Source organism: Oncorhynchus clarkii, chromosome 32 (genome assembly GCF_045791955.1).
Source record: "Oncorhynchus clarkii lewisi isolate Uvic-CL-2024 chromosome 32, UVic_Ocla_1.0, whole genome shotgun sequence".
In the NCBI taxonomy this organism is placed as follows: domain Eukaryota; kingdom Metazoa; phylum Chordata; class Actinopteri; order Salmoniformes; family Salmonidae; genus Oncorhynchus; species Oncorhynchus clarkii.
Genome location: NC_092178.1, coordinates 9,569,419 through 9,587,378, shown reverse-complemented (window position 1 = coordinate 9,587,378; position 17,960 = coordinate 9,569,419). Strand labels below are relative to the sequence as shown.

Below are 17,960 nucleotides of genomic sequence, written 5' to 3'. Positions count from 1 at the left end.
GGGACTAACCCCTGGTTCCTCTGTCGTGGGGACTAGCCCCCGGTTCCTCTGTCGTGGGGACTAACCCCCGGTTCCTCTGTCGTGGGGACTAACCCCCGGTTCCTCTGTCGTGGGGACTAACCCCCGGTTCCTCTGTCGTGGGGACTAACCCCCGGTTCCTCTGTCGTGGGGACTAACCAGAGGAACCGGGGGTTAGTCCCACAGAACAAAGGAACCGGGGGGGACTAACCCCCGGTTCCTCTGTTCTGTGGGACTAACCCCCGGTTCCTCTGTTCTGGGGGACTAACCCCCGGTTCCTCTGTTCTGTGGGACTAACCCCCGGTGCCTCTGTCGTGGGGACTAACCCCCGGTTCCTCTGTCGTGGTGACTAACCCATGTTTCCTCTGTTTAACGCTGACAGCTGTTGGGAGACATAACATCCAAGGTCAGCTTCTCTAACTACGTGTGTTGGTGTCTTGTCTGTCTGCACATTTCTGTGTAATGTTGTATGTGTACGCGTTACAAAAAGGGCAAGTATGTTTCTCACTCCCCCCTCCCCCCCTGTAGAAGAAGCCAGCGCGGCGTCGCTATGAGAACTATGGGATGTATTCGGATGATGATGCTAACAGTGACGCGTCCAGCGCCTGCTCAGACCGCTCCTACAGCTCCAGGAACGGAGGAGTCATCCCTACGTACATGAGACAGACTGAAGACGTGGCCGAGGTCAGAAACACAAACCGTTTGGAATTAAATCGGTGATTTATTGGCACCATATTGTAACGGTTTTGACTTGAGGTTATTATTTATAGGGGTGGCCAAGTAGGTTGTGCCTACCAGAGAAAAACTTTGGTTTCTCCTGTTGGTTTTGGGAGGGTTCAGACGGTTCAGAACATTTCAGGGCCGTCACAATATGCAAATAACATTCCCTTATTCCAATCATTTAGAGCGCTTTTTGTTCAGATAAACCCCCCCTGTGCTTCGTGTGGATTCCTGGCTGAAGATTGAGTCATTTATTTTTTTAGGTTAATTGTCATCGGTCCTTTAACCCTTTGTGACCCAGGTGTTGAACCGCTGTGCCAGTGCCAACTGGTCGGAGAGGAAGGAGGGGCTTCTGGGTCTACAGGCTCTACTGAAGAATCAACGCACCCTCAGGTCAGCCTATCACAACGCAGGGTTTCACCCGGTCAGCCTATCACAACGCAGGGTTTCACCTGGCGGCCTATCACAAAGCAGGGTTTTACCTGGCAGCCTATCACAAAGCAGGGTTTCACCTGGCAGCCTATCACAACGCAGGGTTTCACCTAGCAGCCTATCACAATGCAGTCGAGAGAAAAAGTTTATCCGATGCAATACATGCTACCACAGCTGTATTCACCTGTGTGTGTGTGTGTGTGTGTGTGTGTGTGTGTGTGTGTCTCTACAGTCGTGTGGAGCTGAAGAGGTTGTGTGAGATTTTCACCCGGATGTTTGCAGACCCCCACAGTAAGGTATGGATGCATGCACAGCTACCACACACACACACACACACCTTACACACAAATATACACACACACACACACACACACACACCTTACACACACCTTACACACAAATACACACACACACACACACCTTACACACACACCTTACACACCTACACACCTTACACACCCACACACACACACACACCTTACACACAAATATACACACACACACCCACACACACCTTACACACAAATATACACACACACACACACCCCTTACACACAAATATACACACACACACACACACACACACCTTACACACAAATATACACACACACACACACACACACACACCTTACACACAAATATACACACACACACACCTTACACACAAATATACACACACACACACCTTACACACAAATACACACACACACACACACCTTACACACCCACACACACCTTACACACCCACACACACACACCTTACACACAAATATACACACACACACACACACACACACACCTTACACACACCTTACACACAAATATACACACACACACACACAGCATGTACTGTGAGCAGCGGTATCTGACTGATTTCTAACGGCATGCCACTCCGGAGTCTGCGTGTGACCTCACTCCGCTAGCCAATGGGATTGCTCTCTCTCACTGTTCTTCAGCCTATCCGCTGGTTGTGCTAAACTCGCTCATGGCAACTCCTCCCCTCTTCCTCCCTGCGTGATCTATATAGGACTACACCGACCGCACACGCACTTCTGTCACATTCGCAGCCCACGCCTCCCTTTCTTTCTGACTAACCCCGCCCACTACGGTTCGCTCCACCCCCCACTAACGGCACTCCCCCTTCCCTCCTGCCGTGGTTTAGAGTGCGCCCCCCCCCCCCCCCACAACTAGTGTTCCCCTGCTGCCCCCAACTCCACCTCCTCGTCTGATAGTGGTTGTGACTTTCAGCGAGAATCCGGTTCTAAGGTCTATGGAACGTCAGAATCCGGTATAAGCTCAGCCTCCTTCAAGGTACACCTCAACGTCATAAACCTCTCTCTCTCTCTCCCTCTTGTCTCCCACTTTTCTCTCTTCTCTCTTTATTCTCTTTTCTCTGTCTTCTCCCTCCCTATGACTTTTTGTCCTGTTTCCCTCTCTCTCTGGTGTGTATAGAGACTTCTATAAGAATCAGGAGGTTCTGATAAGAGGGCTGTAGTCCTGATAGGACGTCACAATACCACCTGTTTCAGTCCTAGTCTGATATGACGTCACTATACCACCTGTTTCAGTCCTAGTCTGATATGATGTCACAACACCACCTGTTTCAGTCCTCGTCTGATATGACATCACAATACCACCTGTTTCAGTCCTAGTCTATGACGTCACAACACCACCTGTTTCGGTCCTAGTCTGACATCACAATACCACCTGTTTCAGTCCTCGTCTGTAGTGACGTCACAACACCACCTGTTTCAGTCCTAGTCTGATATGATGTCACAGTTCCACCTGTTTCAGTCCTAGTCTGATATGACGTCACAATACCACCTGTTTCAGTCCTCGTCTGTAGTGACGTCACAATACCACCTGTTTCAGTCCTAGTCTGATATGACGTCACAATACCACCTGTTTCAGTCCTCTCTGATATGACGTCACAATACCACCTGTTTCAGTCCTCGTCTGTAGTGACGTCACAATACCACCTGTTTCAGTCCTCTCTGATATGACTTCACAATACCACCTGTTTCAGTCCTCTCTGATATTACGTCACAATACCACCTGTTTCAGTCCTAGTCTGATATGACGTCACAATACCACCTGTTTCAGTCCTCTCTGATATGACGTCACAATACCACCTGTTTCAGTCCTAGTCTGATATGACGTCACAATACCACCTGTTTCAGTCCTCGTCTGTAGTGACGTCACAATACCACCTGTTTCAGTCCTCTCTGATATGACGTCACAATACCACCTGTTTCAGTCCTCTCTGATATGACGTCACAATACCACCTGTTTCAGTCCTCGTCTGTAGTGACGTCACAATACCACCTGTTTCAGTCCTCTTTGATATGACTTCACAATACCACCTGTTTCAGTCCTCTCTGATATGACGTCACAATACCACCTGTTTCAGTCCTAGTCTGATATGACGTCACAATACCACCTGTTTCAGTCCTCTCTGATATGACGTCACAATACCACCTGTTTCAGTCCTAGTCTGATATGACGTCACAATACCACCTGTTTCAGTCCTCTCTGATATGACGTCACAATACCACCTGTTTCAGTCCTAGTCTGATATGACGTCACAGTTCCACCTGTTTCAGTCCTAGTCTGATATGACGCCACAATACCACCTGTTTCAGTCCTAGTCTGATATGATGTCACAATACCACCTGTTTCAGTCCTCGTCTGATATGACGTCACAGTACCACCTGTTTCAGTCCTCGTCTGATATGACTTCACAATACCACCTGTTTCAGTCCTAGTCTGATATGTCACAGTTCCACCTGTTTCAGTCCTCGTCTGATATGAAGTCACAGTACCACCTGTTTCAGTCCTTGTCTTACGTCACAATACCACCTGTTTCAGTCCTAGTCTGTAGTGACGTCACAGTACCACCTGTTTCAGTCCTAGTCTGATATGACGTCACAGTACCACCTGTTTCAGTCCTCGTCTGATATGACTTCACAATACCACCTGTTTCAGTCCTAGTCTGATATGACGTCACAATACCACCTGTTTCAGTCCTAGTCTGATATGACGTCACAGTACCACCTGTTTCAGTCATTGATTGACACCTGTTTCAGTCATTGATTGATGTCACAATACCACCTGTTTCAGTCCTAGTCTGATATGACGTCACAATACCACCTGTTTCAGTCCTAGTCTGATATGACGTCACAATACCACCTGTTTCAGTCCTAGTCTGATATGACGTCACAATACCACCTGTTTCAGTCCTAGTCTGATATGACGTCACAATACCACCTGTTTCAGTCCTAGTCTATGACGTCACAATACCACCTGTTTCAGTTCACAGGTACTCTGACATCAGTCCGAGTCAGGAAGTGGTGTGTGTACACTGCACTCATATGTGTGTGCGCATGTGATGAGAGAGAGTGTGTGTGTGTGTTTTTCCCAGGATGCTAACTGTATGTTTCTCTCTCCTCCATGCCACTCCTCTGGAACTCTCTGTGTAGAGAGTAAGTCTGGACAACGTTTATTTTACGTTCAATTAACGTTTTATTAACGTTTGTGGTTGTGACACTAACCTGGTAATTTGATTGGCAACTAATCTCCAATTGATTGATTAATCTGCCGAATGGTAATATGACTGGGTGGCTAATTGAACGGTTTCCAAGGCAACCAGACTCACTCACTAACCGACCCGGTGATGTCACCCCTCACAGATGTGACATCACTATGACATCATCGCACCCTCCTGTGATTGGTGCTGTTCTGCAGGCGTCAGCCAATCAGCATGTGTGTTTAGTGAATTTCTGAATATTGATTTGTGTATTGGTAAACGTAAATTCAGCTTGTTGCACGCTGATTGGAGTGATTGATCGGTTGATAAGTGAGCGTAGTTGTCTGATGCATGGGACTCTGAGCTCCCCTCAGCCTAGTAGTACAGGGGTCTGTTTGTTCCTGTGTGTAACCCCGTGACCCCTGTCTCTCCCAAGGTGTTCAGTATGTTCTTGGAGACCCTAGTGGACTTTGTCCTGGTGCACAGAGAAGACCTGCAGGACTGGCTGTTCGTCCTGCTCACCCAGCTGCTGAAGAAGATGGGAGCTGACCTGCTGGGGTCTGTCCAGGCCAAGGTCCAGAGAGCACTGGACATCACACGGTCAGTCTCGGTGTGTGTGTAAAGTGTGTTTCGACATGTGTGTGTGTAACTTAACGTGTGTGTATCTTTATGGTGTGTGTCTCCCCTACAGAGAGTCTTTCCCCAACGACCTCCAGTTCACTATCCTCATGAGGTTCACTGTGGACCAGACTCAGACACCAAACCTCAAGGTACACAGCTGTGTGTGTGTAAGGGGGGGGGGGGGGGTTGTTTTATGTTTGTGTAGGGGGGGTTGTTTTATGTGTGTGTAGGAGAGGGGGGGGGGTTGTTTTATGTGTGTGTAGGAGAGGGGGGGGGGTTGTTTTATGTGTGTGTGTGTAGGGGGGGGGATGTTTTATGTGTGTGTGTGTAGGGGGGGATGTTTTATGTGTGTGTGTGTAGGGGGGGGTTGTTTTATGTGTGTGTGTAGGGGGGTTGTTTTATGTGTGTGTGTGTGTAGGGGGGGGGGGTTGTTTTATGTGTGTGTGTGTAGGGGGGGGTTGTTTTATGTGTGTGTGTGTAGGGGGGGGGGGGTTGTTTTATGTGTGTGTGTGTGTGTGTGTGTAGGGGGGGGGGGGTTGTTTTATGTGTGTGTGTGTGTAGGGGGGTTGTTTTATGTGTGTGTAGGGGGGGTTGTTTTGTGTGTGTGTGTAGGGGGGGGGGGATGTTTTATGTGTGTGTGTGTAGGGGGGGATGTTTTATGTGTGTGTGTGTAGGGGGGGTTGTTTTATGTGTGTGTGTGTAGGGGGGGTTGTTTTATGTGTGTGTAGGGGGGGTTGTTTTATGTGTGTGTGTGTGTGTAGGGGGGGGTTGTTTTATGTGTGTGTGTGTAGGGGGGGGTTGTTTTATGTGTGTGTGTGTGTGTGTGTGTAGGGGGGGGGGTTGTTTTATGTGTGTGTGTGTAGGGGGGTTGTTTTATGTGTGTGTAGGGGGGGGGGATGTTTTATGTGTGTGTGTGTAGGGGGGGTTGTTTTATGTGTGTGTGTGTGTGTGTGTAGGGGGGGGGGTTGTTTTATGTGTGTGTGTGTAGGGGGGGGATGTTTTATGTGTGTGTGTGTAGGGGGGGTTGTTTTATGTGTGTGTGTGTAGGGGGGGGGGTTGTTTTATGTGTGTGTGTGTAGGGGGGGATGTTTTATGTGTGTGTAGGGGGGGTTGTTTTATGTGTGTGTGTGTAGGGGGGGGGGATGTTTTATGTGTGTGTGTGTAGGGGGGGTTGTTTTATGTGTGTGTGTGTGTGTGTGTAGGGGGGGGGGTTGTTTTATGTGTGTGTGTGTAGGGGGGGGATGTTTTATGTGTGTGTGTGTAGGGGGGGTTGTTTTATGTGTGTGTGTGTAGGGGGGGGGGTTGTTTTATGTGTGTGTGTGTAGGGGGGGATGTTTTATGTGTGTGTAGGGGGGGTTGTTTTATGTGTGTGTGTGTGTGTGTGTGTGTAGGGGGGTTGTTTTATGTGTGTGTAGGGGGGGTTGTTTTATGTGTGTGTGTGTGTGTGTGTGTGTGTAGGGGGGGGGGGGGGATGTTTTATGTGTGTGTCCTTTACATATGAAGAGTGAGATGTATAGAGTGAGATGAAACAGTGAGAGAAGATGGAGGGAGAGAGAGATATAGGGAGGGTTGAAAGGCGGGGACAGCCTTTCGGTCGCAAGACTCCTACTGTTCTGACCTCATACTGTCTCAGTGACCACGGTAACACTGTTCTGACCTCACGCTTGTTAAACGCTGATTCTTCCCACCCTGTCCCTGGACTCTGATTGGATGCGACTGACACACCTCCAATTAAATTCGCCAACCACTGTCTTTGCTCTTTGCAGTCTGATCCCCTTCCTCCCTCACTCTACCCCCCCTACCTTCCCTTCCTCCCTCACTCTACCCCCCACCTTCCCTTCCTCCCTCACTCTACCCCCCCACCTTCCCTTCCTCCATCTCTTCCTCCCTCACTCTACCCCCCACCTTCCCTTCCTCCATCTCCTACTCCCTCACTCTACCCCCCACCCTCCCTTCCTCCCTCACTCTAACCCCCACCTTCCCTTCCTCCCTCAGTCTACCCCCACCTTCCCTTCCTCCATCTACTCCCTCACTCTACCCCCCACCCTCCCTTCCTCCCTCACTCTAACCCCCACCTTCCCTTCCTCCCTCAGTCTACCCCCCACCTTCCCGTCCTCCCTCACTCTAACCCCCACCTTCCCTTCCTTCCTCCCTCACTCTAACCCCCACCTTCCCTTCCTCCCTCACTCTAACCCCCACCTTCCCTTCCTCCCTCAGTCTACCCCCCACCTTCCCGTCCTCCCTCACTCTAACCCCCACCTTCCCGTCCTCCCTCACTCTAACCCCCACCTTCCCTTCCTCCCTCACTCTACCCCCCACATTCCCTTCCTGCCTCACTCTACCCCCCCACCTTCCCTTCCTCCATCTCTTCCTCCCTCACTCTACCCCCCACCTTCCCTTCCTCCCTCACTCTACTCCCCCACCTTCTCTTCCTCCATCTTCTCCTTCCTCTATCCTCTCCCCTCCCTCACTCTATCCCCCCTTCCCTTCATCCCTCTATCCTTTCCCTCACTCTATCCCCCCTTCCCTTCCTCCATCTATCCTCTCCCTCACTCTATCCCCCCTTCCCTTCCTCCATCTATCCTCTCCCCTCCCTCACTCTTTCCCCCTTACTCTACCCTCCTTCCCTTCCTCCCTCACTCTCCCCTCCCTCACTCTATTCCCCCCTCACTCAATCCCCCCTTCCTCCATCTATCCTCTCCCCTCCCTCACTCTATCCCCCCCTTCCCTTCCTCCCTCTATCCTCTCCCTCACTCTATCCCCCCCTTCCCTTCCTCCATCTTCTCCTCCCTCTATCCTCTCCACCTCCCCTTCTAACCCACAGGCCGGCAGATTGACCAGGTCAACATCGCAATCTTACCTTCCAAACGCTTTGTATGAAGCCGGCAATACACCCATATCCCTTGTGGACCAGTTCGTACCCAGAACATTCTCCATTCAGGCAGCAACGGTGTCAATTTCCTCCTCAACTCGATGTAATGGAGAGAATACTGAGAAAAACTGTGAAAATATGCCTACTTTCTTTACGTTCTACCACCATGCTAGAGTGGCTAATGTTACTTCCTGATGTTAGGCCCTGCATACAGCCAGGGGTAAGATTGCAGATTGCTGCAACCTGATTGGCTGAATGCAATATGCAACATCCGGGACTAGCATTCCTAGGCATTAGCCACTCTAGCATGGTGGTGGAACATTGTTCCATAAGGAAAGTAGGCATATTTTCACAGTTTTTCTCAGTCTCCTCTCCATTACATTGAGTTGAGTAGGAAATTGACACCGTTGCTGCCTGAATGGAGAATGTTCTGGGTACGAACTGGTCCACAAGGGATATGGGTGTATTGCCGGCTTCATACAAAGCGTTTGGACGGTAAGATGGACCATCAACAGCCGTCTGCCGGACTGTTGTCTGTCTGTCCTCTATCTCCCTCCCCCCTCTATCTCCCCCCCCCTCTATCTCCCTCCCCCCCCTATCTCCCCCCCCCCCCCCCTCTATCTCCCCCCCCCCTATCCCCCCCCCCCCCTCTATCTCCCCCCCCCCCCCTATCTCCCCCCCCCCCTATCTCCCTCCCCCCTCTATCTCCCTCCCCCCTCTATCTCCCTCCCCCCTCTATCTCCCTCCCCCCTCTATCTCCCTCCCCCCTCCCTCTCTGACGCGGTGCTCTCCTCTCTCTCTCTAAGCCTGTGGAGAGGAGGGGAACGTGTTGTGGGCGGCGCAGCGTTCAATTACTTCCCCCTGCTTCGAGAGTCACGCGGCGCGACGTTAAATTTCTCCCCTCTGCCACGAGAGCCCCAAGGCACCACGCTTGCTGCTCTCTGAACGAGCAGGTCTCAGCCTGGAGCCAATCTTCCCAGGTCAGTGTGCTCAGGGGGGAGCAATTTTATGGCGCGCACACTGAGGAGCAGGCGGTCGATGAGGTGTTTGGAATAGAGAGAGAGGGACAGATGGAGAGAATTAATGAAATGGAAAGAAAGAAAATGAAAAGGAATGAAAAAGACAACTGCTGAACGACGGCTATTCTCCTTAAGTTTTAATTTCTCTATATTGGTTCCTCCCTCCATGATGGCTGCGTGACTACAGCTGTGAAGGAGATTAGCGTCCTACTGCAACCTCCATTGTTGCAGATGTCTGGCTGAAACTACTACTGTTGACTTTGTATCACTGACTAGCTCTAACTAGAAGTAGTTTCAGTTCAGAGTTGAGGAACTCCTACGATGATCTATGATCCACACAGACAGACAATGTCACACTTGACTGTATGAGTAAGTTGTCTTAACGTTTTATACTGTGTGTGTGTGTGTGTGTGTGTGTGTGTGTCCAGGTGAAGGTGGCTGTTCTGAAGTACATTGAGACCTTGACCCTGCAGATGGATCCTCAGGACTTTGTGAACTCCAGTGAGACGCGCCTGGCTGTCTCTCGCATCATCACCTGGACCACAGAGCCCAAGAGCTCCGACGTCAGGAAGGTACTGTACACACACATTTCTGGGAGCTACAAATGGTTGATTATTGGTTGTAGCAAACCGATTGGTTCCTGGTGCATGTGTGCGTGGTTGGTGCGTGTTATGTTGTACGTGCACATGTTATAAAAAGGGAAAGTGTGTTTTTCTTCCTCTCTCTCCCCCGCTGTGTTCCAGGCGGCCCAGTCGGTACTGATCTCCTTGTTCCAGTTGAACACTCCAGAGTTCACCATGCTGCTGGCAGCCCTGCCCAAGACCTTCCAGGACGGAGCCACCAAACTGCTACAGAACCACCTGAGGAACACCGGCAACACTGCACAGGTAACTAACTACACCTGACCTTAGCTGTATCCCTCCCAACAGGTAACTAATTACACCTGGCCTTAGCTGTATCCCTCCCAACAGGTAACTAATTACACCTGGCCTTAGCTGTATCCCTCCCAACAGGTAAATACACCTGGCCTTAGCTGTATCCTTCCCAACAGGTAAATACACCTGACCTTAGCTGTATCCCTCCCAACAGGTAACTAATTACACCTGGCCTTAGCTGTATCCCTCCCAACAGGTAAATACACCTGGCCTTAGCTGTATCCCTCCCAACAGGTAAATACACCTGACCTTAGCTGTATCCCTCCCAACAGGTAACTAATTACACCTGGCCTTAGCTGTATCCCTCCCAACAGGTAAATACACCTGGCCTTAGCTGTATCCCTCCCAACAGGTAAATACACCTGGCCTTTAGCTGTATCCCTCCCAACAGGTAAATACACCTGGCCGTAGCTGTATCCCTTCCAGTGTGTAGGAGTTGGTTCTTGACGTGTGTAAGAACTGATCAGGCTGGCAGAAACTAAAAGGCCCTAGAAGGATCAATAACGGCGCCGGAGGGGATGCCTGCCGTTTTTACGGGCTCCTAACCAATTGTGTTATTTTGTGTGTTTTTTCCCGTTGTTTGTAACTTACATTGTACATGATGTTGCTGCTACCGTCTCTTATGACCGAAAAGAGCTTCAGGATATCAGAACAGTGATTACTCAGCTCGAACTGGATGAAGAATTTTTCTTTCATGAGTCCAACGCAAAATATATACTACTTTGTTGAGACCAGGCCCAAATCCCCGTCATCCGCGTGAAGAACAGACAGAGGAACAGGGGGAGGAGAGTGGGGTGTCTTGTGAGAACTCACCAACAAGTAGGTAAACCATCTACGATTGACTATCCTACCAACAGGATATTAAATAACGGTGATATCTTATTTTTCACCAAGACGTGACTGAACGACAACATGGATAATATAGAGCTGGCAGGGTTTTCCGTGCATCAGCAGGACAGAGCAGCTACGTCTGGTAAGACGAGGGGCGGGAGTGCGTGTCTATTTGTCAATAACAGCTGGTGCGCGATGTCTAATATTGAAGAAGTCTTTTGGTATTGCTCGCCTGAGGTAGAGTACCTCATGATAAGCTGTAGACCACACTATCTACCAAGTGAGTTCTCATATTATTCGTAGCTGTCTATTCAACACCACAAACCGATGCTGACACTAAGACCGCGCTCAACCAGATGTATCAGGTCATAAGCAAACATGAAAATGCTCATCCAGAAGTGGCGCCTCTACTGGCCGGGAACGTTAATTCAGGCAAACTTAAATACGGGTTACCTCATTTCTACCAGCGTGTTAAATGTGCAACCAGAGGAAAAAACTCTAGACCACCTCTACTCCACACACAGACCCGTACACAGCTCTCCCTCGCCCTCCATTTGGCAAATCTGACCATAATTCTATCCTCCTGATTCCTGCTGACAAGTAATAACTAAAGCAGGAAGTAGCAGTGACTCGCTCAATACGGAAGTGGTCAGATGATGCGGATGCTACACTACAGGACTGTTTCGCTAGCACAGACTGGAATATGTTCCGGGATTCATCCAATGGCATTGAGGATTATACCACATCAATCATCGGCTTCATCAATAAGTGCATCGATGATGTCGTCCCCACAGTAACCATATGTATATATCCCAACAAGAAGCCATGGATTACAGGCAACATCCACATCGAGCTAAAGGCTAGAGCTGCCGCTTTCAAGGAGCAGGACACCAATTCAGATGCTTATAAGAAATCCTGCTATGCCCTCAGACGAACCATCAAACAGGCAAAGTGTCAATACAGGACTAAGATTAGAGGGGGAGGATAGAAAGCGAAGGTAGCCTGCCTAAATGATTACCGCCCTGTAGCACTCACGTCGGTAGCTATGAAGTGCTTTGAAAGGCTGGTCATGGCTCACGTCAACACCCTAGACGCACTCCAATTTGTATACCGCCCCAACAGATCCATAGATGATGCAATCGCACTCCAAACTTCCCTTTCCCACCTGGACAAAAGGAAAACCTACGTGAGAATGCTGTTAATTGACTACAACTCAGCGTTCAACACCATAGTGCCCACAAAGTTCATCACAAAGCTAAGTGCCCTGGGACTCAACGCCTCCCTCTGCAACTGGATCATGGACTTCCTGACGGGCAGCCACGCTGCCACGCTGACCCTCAACACTGGGGCCCCAGATCCTCATCGGGCCCCAGATCCTCAAAAAGTTCAACAGCTGCACCATCGAGAGCATTCTGACCTGTTGCATCACCTGGTATGGAAACTGCTCGGCATCTGATCGTAAGGCGCTACAGAGGATAGTGCATTCAGCCCAGTACATCACTGGGGCCAAGCTTCCTGACATCCAGGACCTATATAATAGGCAGTGTCAGAGGAAAGCCCATAAAATTGTCAGACTTCAGCCGTCTAAGTCATAGACTGTTCTCTCTGCTACCTCAGGGCAAGCGGTACCGTAGCGCCAAGTTTAGGTCCAAAAGGCTCCTTAACAGCTTCTACCCCCCAAGCCATAAGACTGCTGAACAATTAATCAAATGGCCACAGGACTATTTACATTGACCCCCCCCTCCCCCCTTTGTTTTTACACTGCTGTTACTCACTGTTTATTATCTATGCACAGTCACTTTACCCCCCCCCCCCCCCCACATGTACAAATTACCTCGACTAACCTGTATCCCCACACATTGACTGTACCCCTTGTATATAGCCTCAACATTATGTCATTTTCTTGTTACTTTTTGGTGTATTTCTTTACTTTTTTGTTTACTTTTTAGTTGTTTTCGGTGCATGTGACAAATAAAGTTTGATTTGATTTACTTCTAGACACCTAGACCAGGCTGGCGGGACACTAAAAGACACTAGCATGTTCTGACAATTTGATGCTCTCTTCACCCCAGGCCCCAATGGGAAGCCCCATGACACGCCACACCCCCCGCTCTCCTGCCAGCTGGTCCAGCCCCCTCACCTCTCCTACCAACACATCACTGAACACATCCACACTCGGGTAATGCATACACAAACCTCCCGGAACACACCAAGGTAACACCTTCCACACACTTACATAATGTTGACCTGTTGTGATGGTAATATGACTGATGTGTTGTTGTGTGCAGTGCGTTTGACTACGACACAGAGAACATGAACTCGGACGACATCTATAGTAGTCTGAGAGGAGTTACAGAGGCCATCCAGAACTTCTCTGTCCGCAGTCAGGAAGACATGAACGAAACGGTGAGGAGAGAGAGACTGTGAATGTGAACCCTCCCTACACGAGAGAGACACTGTGAATGTGAACCCTCCCTGAGGGAGAGGGAGAGGGAGAGGGAGAGGGAGGGAGAGAGAGAGAGAGAGAGGGAGAGGGAGGGAGAGGGAGAGAGAGGGAGAGAGAGGGAGAGAGAGAGAGAGAGAGAGAGACTGAATGTGAACCCTGAGAGAGAGAGAACGAACCCCATCTGTTGTGACACCAGCAAATACATTTAAACTCAGTTTTTCACAATTCCTGACATTTAATCCTAGCACAAATTCCCTATCTTAGGACAGTTAGGATCACCACTGTATTTTAAGAATGTGAAATGTCATAATAGTAGAGAGAATGATTTATTTCTTTCATCACATTCCCAGTGGGTCAGAAGTTTACATACACTGAATTAGTATTTGGTAGCGTTGCCTTTAAATTGTTTAACTTGGGTCAAATGTTTCGGGGAGCCTTCCACAAGCTTCCCACAATAAGTTGGGTGAATTTTGGCCCATTCCTCCTGACAGAGCTGGTGTAACTGAGTCAGGTTTGTAGGCCTCCTTGCTCGTACAGGCTTTTTCAGTTCTGCCCACAAATTGTCTATAGGATTGAGGTCAGGGCTTTGTGATGGCCACTCCATTACCTTGACTTTGTTGTGCTTAAGCCATTTTGCCACAACTTTGGAAGTGTGCTTGGGGTCATTGCCCATTTAGAATACCCATTTGCGTCCAAGCTTTAACTTCCTGACTGATGTCTTGAGATGTTGCTTCAATATACCCACATAATTTTCCTACCTCCACTGGAATTGTGATACAGTGAAATAATCTGTCTGTAAACAATTGTTGGAAAAATGACTTGTGTCATGCACAAAGTAGATGTCCTAACCGACTTGCCAAAACTAGTTTGTTAACAAGAATATTGTTGGAGTGGTTGAAAAACGAGTTTTAATGACTCCAACCTAAGTGTATGTAAACTTCCGACTTCAACTGCAACTACCATTCTTATAATGTGGATCTAGAGGGAAATAGTTTTTTTGTCTGCTGGGGGATAAGCTAATATCAGGGAAAATTGGCACATGTAGTGTTTTTACTGGTCAACAATAGGTTGTGATGTGAATATGTACAGTGTGAGCTGTAAGGGCTGTGTACAGTAAGCAACATCAGCCCAGCCAACACCCCTGTCCTGCACAAGGACATGGTATGTTCCAAAGAGGGGCTTTGTCCAAGCGGACATCTCTATAGGTCGGTTTGAAACCTGACCCGCCCACCCATCATCAATCTGCCAATCAGAGCTCACCTGACTGACTCACCTACCTGTCACATGACCCATTTCTGTCTAAAATTATCTTCAAGATTCATACAACACCCTAACCCCGTGTGTCTCTCTCTCTCTCCGTTTCTCTCTCTCTCTCTCTCTCTCTCTGTTTCCCTCTCTCTCTTTGTTTCTCTCTCCGTTTCCTTCTGTCTCTCTCCCTCTCAGGGTGGTGGTGCTGACCAGGTGGATGGAGTCCGCACTGCTCTGGACAACAAGACTTCTCTTCTGAACACCCCCCTGCTCTCCTCTTCTCCCCGGGGGTCCCGAGACCCCTTTACAGACTCCCCCTTTAAACACAACGTCAAAGATACTTCATTGGACGAATCAGACCAGCAAACTGATGGTACACACACACACACACACATACACACACATACATACACACAAACAAAATGTCTTAGTGTCATATATGATTGATAAGTTGTCAATCAGTTTCTCAACCCCCATTGGCTGTTGTCCCTGACAGACAGCAGCATTGACCAATCAGAGCTGGTGACTGAGCTGCTGAAGGAGCTGTCCAATCACAATGAGCGTGTGGAAGAGAGAAAGGTGGCGCTTTGTGATCTCTTGAAGCTGATTCGAGAAAACACCCTGCAGGTCTGCTGGGACGAACACTTCAAAACCATCCTCCTGTTACTACTGGAGACGCTGGGGGACAGAGAGGTACACACACACACACACACACACATACACACACACACACCTCCGTTGTGTACACATGATCATTAATGTACTTACACGCGCACACACACAATCTGACAACTTCCTCAGCTGTCTTGTTGTCCTCTCTCTCTCCGCTCCTCCCCTGCAGCATGTGATCAGGGCGTTAGCTCTGCGTGTTCTGAGGGAGATTCTGAGCCGCCAGCCCTGGAGGTTCAAGAACTACGCTGAACTCACCATCATGAAGGCCCTGGAGGCACACAGGGACCCACACAAAGAGGTATACACAGACATACACACACACACTCCTTAAAATATATACACACACACACTCCTTAAAATATACACACACACACACACACTCCTTAAAATACACACACACACACACACTCCTTAAAATATATATACACACACACACACTCCTTAAAATATACACACACACACACACACACTCCTTAAAATATATACACACACACTTCTTAAAATACACTGCTCAAAAAAATAAAGGGAACACTAAAATAACACATCCCAGATCTGAATGAAATATTATTTTCTTTACATAGTTGAATGTGCTGACAACAAAATCACACAAAAATGATCAATGGAAATCAAATGTATCAACCCATGGGAGATCTGGATTTGGAGTCACACTCAAGATGAAAGTGGAAAACCACACTACAGGCTGATCCAACTTTGATGTAATGTCCTTAAAACAAGTCCAAATGAGGCTCAGTAGTGTGTGTGGCCTCCACGTGCCTGTATGACCTCCCTACAACGCCTGGGCATGCTCCTGATGAGGTGGCGGATGGTCTCCTGAGGGATCTCCTCCCAGACCTGGACTAAAGCATCCGCCAACTCCTGGACAGTCTGTGGTGCAAGTCTGTTGGTGGATGGAGCGCGACATGATGTCCCAGATGTGCTCAATTGGATTCAGGTCTGGGGAACGGGCGGCCCAGTCCATAGCAGCAATGCCTTCCTCTTGCAGGAACTGCTGACACACTCCAGCCACATGAGGTCTAGCATTGTCTTACATTATGAGGAACCCAGGGCCAACCGCACCAGCATATGGTCTCACAAGGGGTCTGAGGATCTAATCTCGGTACCTAATGGCAGTCAGGCTACCTCTGGCGAGCACATGGAGGGCTGTGCGGCCCCCACAAAGAAATGCCACCCCACACCATGACTGACCCACCGCCAAACCGGTCATGCTGGAGGATGTGGCAGGCAGCAGAACGTTCTCCACGGCGTCTCCAGACTCTGTCACGTCTGTCACATGTGCTCAGTGTGAACCTGCTTTCATCTGTGAAGAGCATAGGGCGCCAGTGGCGAATTTGCCAATCTTGGTGTTCTCTGGCAAATGCCAAACGTCCTGCACGGTGTTGGGCTGTAAACACAACCCCCACCTGTGGACGTCGGGCCCTCATACCACCCTCATGGACTCTGTTTCTGACCGTTTGAGCAGACACATGCACATTTGTGGCCTGCTAGAGGTCATTTTGCAGGGCTTTGGCAGTGCTCCCCCTGTTCCTCCTTGCACAAAGTCGGAGATAGCGGTCCTGCTGCTGGGTTGTTGCCCTCCTACGGCCTCCTCCACGTCTCCTGATGTACTGGCCTGTCTCCTGGTAGCGCCTCCATGCTCTGGACACTACGCTGACACACAGCAAACCTTCTTGCCACAGCTCGCATTGATGTTCCATCCTGGATGAGCTGCACTACCTGAGCCACTTGTGTGGGTTGTAGACTCCGTCTCATGCTACCACTAGAGTGAAAGCACCGCCAGCATTCAAAAGTGACCAAAACATCAGCCAGGAAGCATAGGAACTGAGAAGTGGTCTGTGGTCACCACCTGCAGAACCACTCCTTTATTGGGGGTGTCTTGCTAAATGCCTATAATTTCCACCTGTTGTCTATTCTATTTGCACAACAGCATGTGAAATGTATTGTCAATCAGTGTTGCTTCCTAAGTGGACAGTTTGATTTCATAGAAGTGTGATTGACTTGGAGTTACATTGTTGTTTAAGTGTTCCCTTTATTTTTTTGAGCAGTGCATACACACACAGTCCTTAAAATATACACACACACACACACACACTCCTTAAAATATATACACAAACACACTCCTTAAAATACACACACACACACTCCTTAAAATACACACACACACACACTCCTTAAAATACACACACACACACTCCTTAAAATACACACACACACACTCCTTAAAATACACACACAGACACTCCTTAAAATATATACACACACTCCTTAAAATACACACACACACACTCAAAATATACACACACACACACTCCTTAAAATACACACACACACACTCCTTAAAATACACACACACACACACACACACTCCTTAAAATACACACACACACACACACACACACACACGCACACCTTAAAATACACACACACACGCACACCTTAAAATACACACACACTCCTTAAAATATATACACACACTCAAAATATACACACACTCAAAATATACACACACACTCCTTAAAATACACACACACACACTCCTTAAAATATACACACACTCCTTAAAATACACACACACACACAACTGGTGCTATAACCCTGTTCC

At 48.7% G+C, this 17,960-nt stretch overlaps 1 protein-coding gene across 37 annotated transcripts in view; it reads left to right on the top strand.

Annotated features, from left to right (window-relative positions):
• The window catches only part of LOC139392150 (CLIP-associating protein 2-like), a 117,476-nt gene that overhangs the window by 94,691 nt on the left and 4,825 nt on the right, over window positions 1-17,960 (top strand). For 14 of the 37 annotated variants that reach the window (XM_071139900.1, XM_071139898.1, XM_071139892.1 and 11 more), the window contains 14 exons: window positions 401-424; window positions 547-702; window positions 1,040-1,131; window positions 1,403-1,466; window positions 2,419-2,481; window positions 5,133-5,296; window positions 5,388-5,466; window positions 9,637-9,780; window positions 9,952-10,095; window positions 13,047-13,153; window positions 13,263-13,380; window positions 14,864-15,041; window positions 15,165-15,361; window positions 15,510-15,638. In XM_071139900.1, the coding sequence (XP_070996001.1) occupies window positions 401-424; window positions 547-702; window positions 1,040-1,131; window positions 1,403-1,466; window positions 2,419-2,481; window positions 5,133-5,296; window positions 5,388-5,466; window positions 9,637-9,780; window positions 9,952-10,095; window positions 13,047-13,153; window positions 13,263-13,380; window positions 14,864-15,041; window positions 15,165-15,361; window positions 15,510-15,638 (1,659 nt within the window). Of the gene's footprint in view, window positions 1-400; window positions 425-546; window positions 703-1,039; window positions 1,132-1,402; window positions 1,467-2,418; window positions 2,482-5,132; window positions 5,297-5,387; window positions 5,467-9,636; window positions 9,781-9,951; window positions 10,096-13,046; window positions 13,189-13,262; window positions 13,381-14,863; window positions 15,042-15,164; window positions 15,362-15,509; window positions 15,639-17,960 lie in introns of those variants that run through there. The other 23 variants (XM_071139909.1, XM_071139897.1, XM_071139906.1 and 20 more) reach the window with 4 other exon arrangements.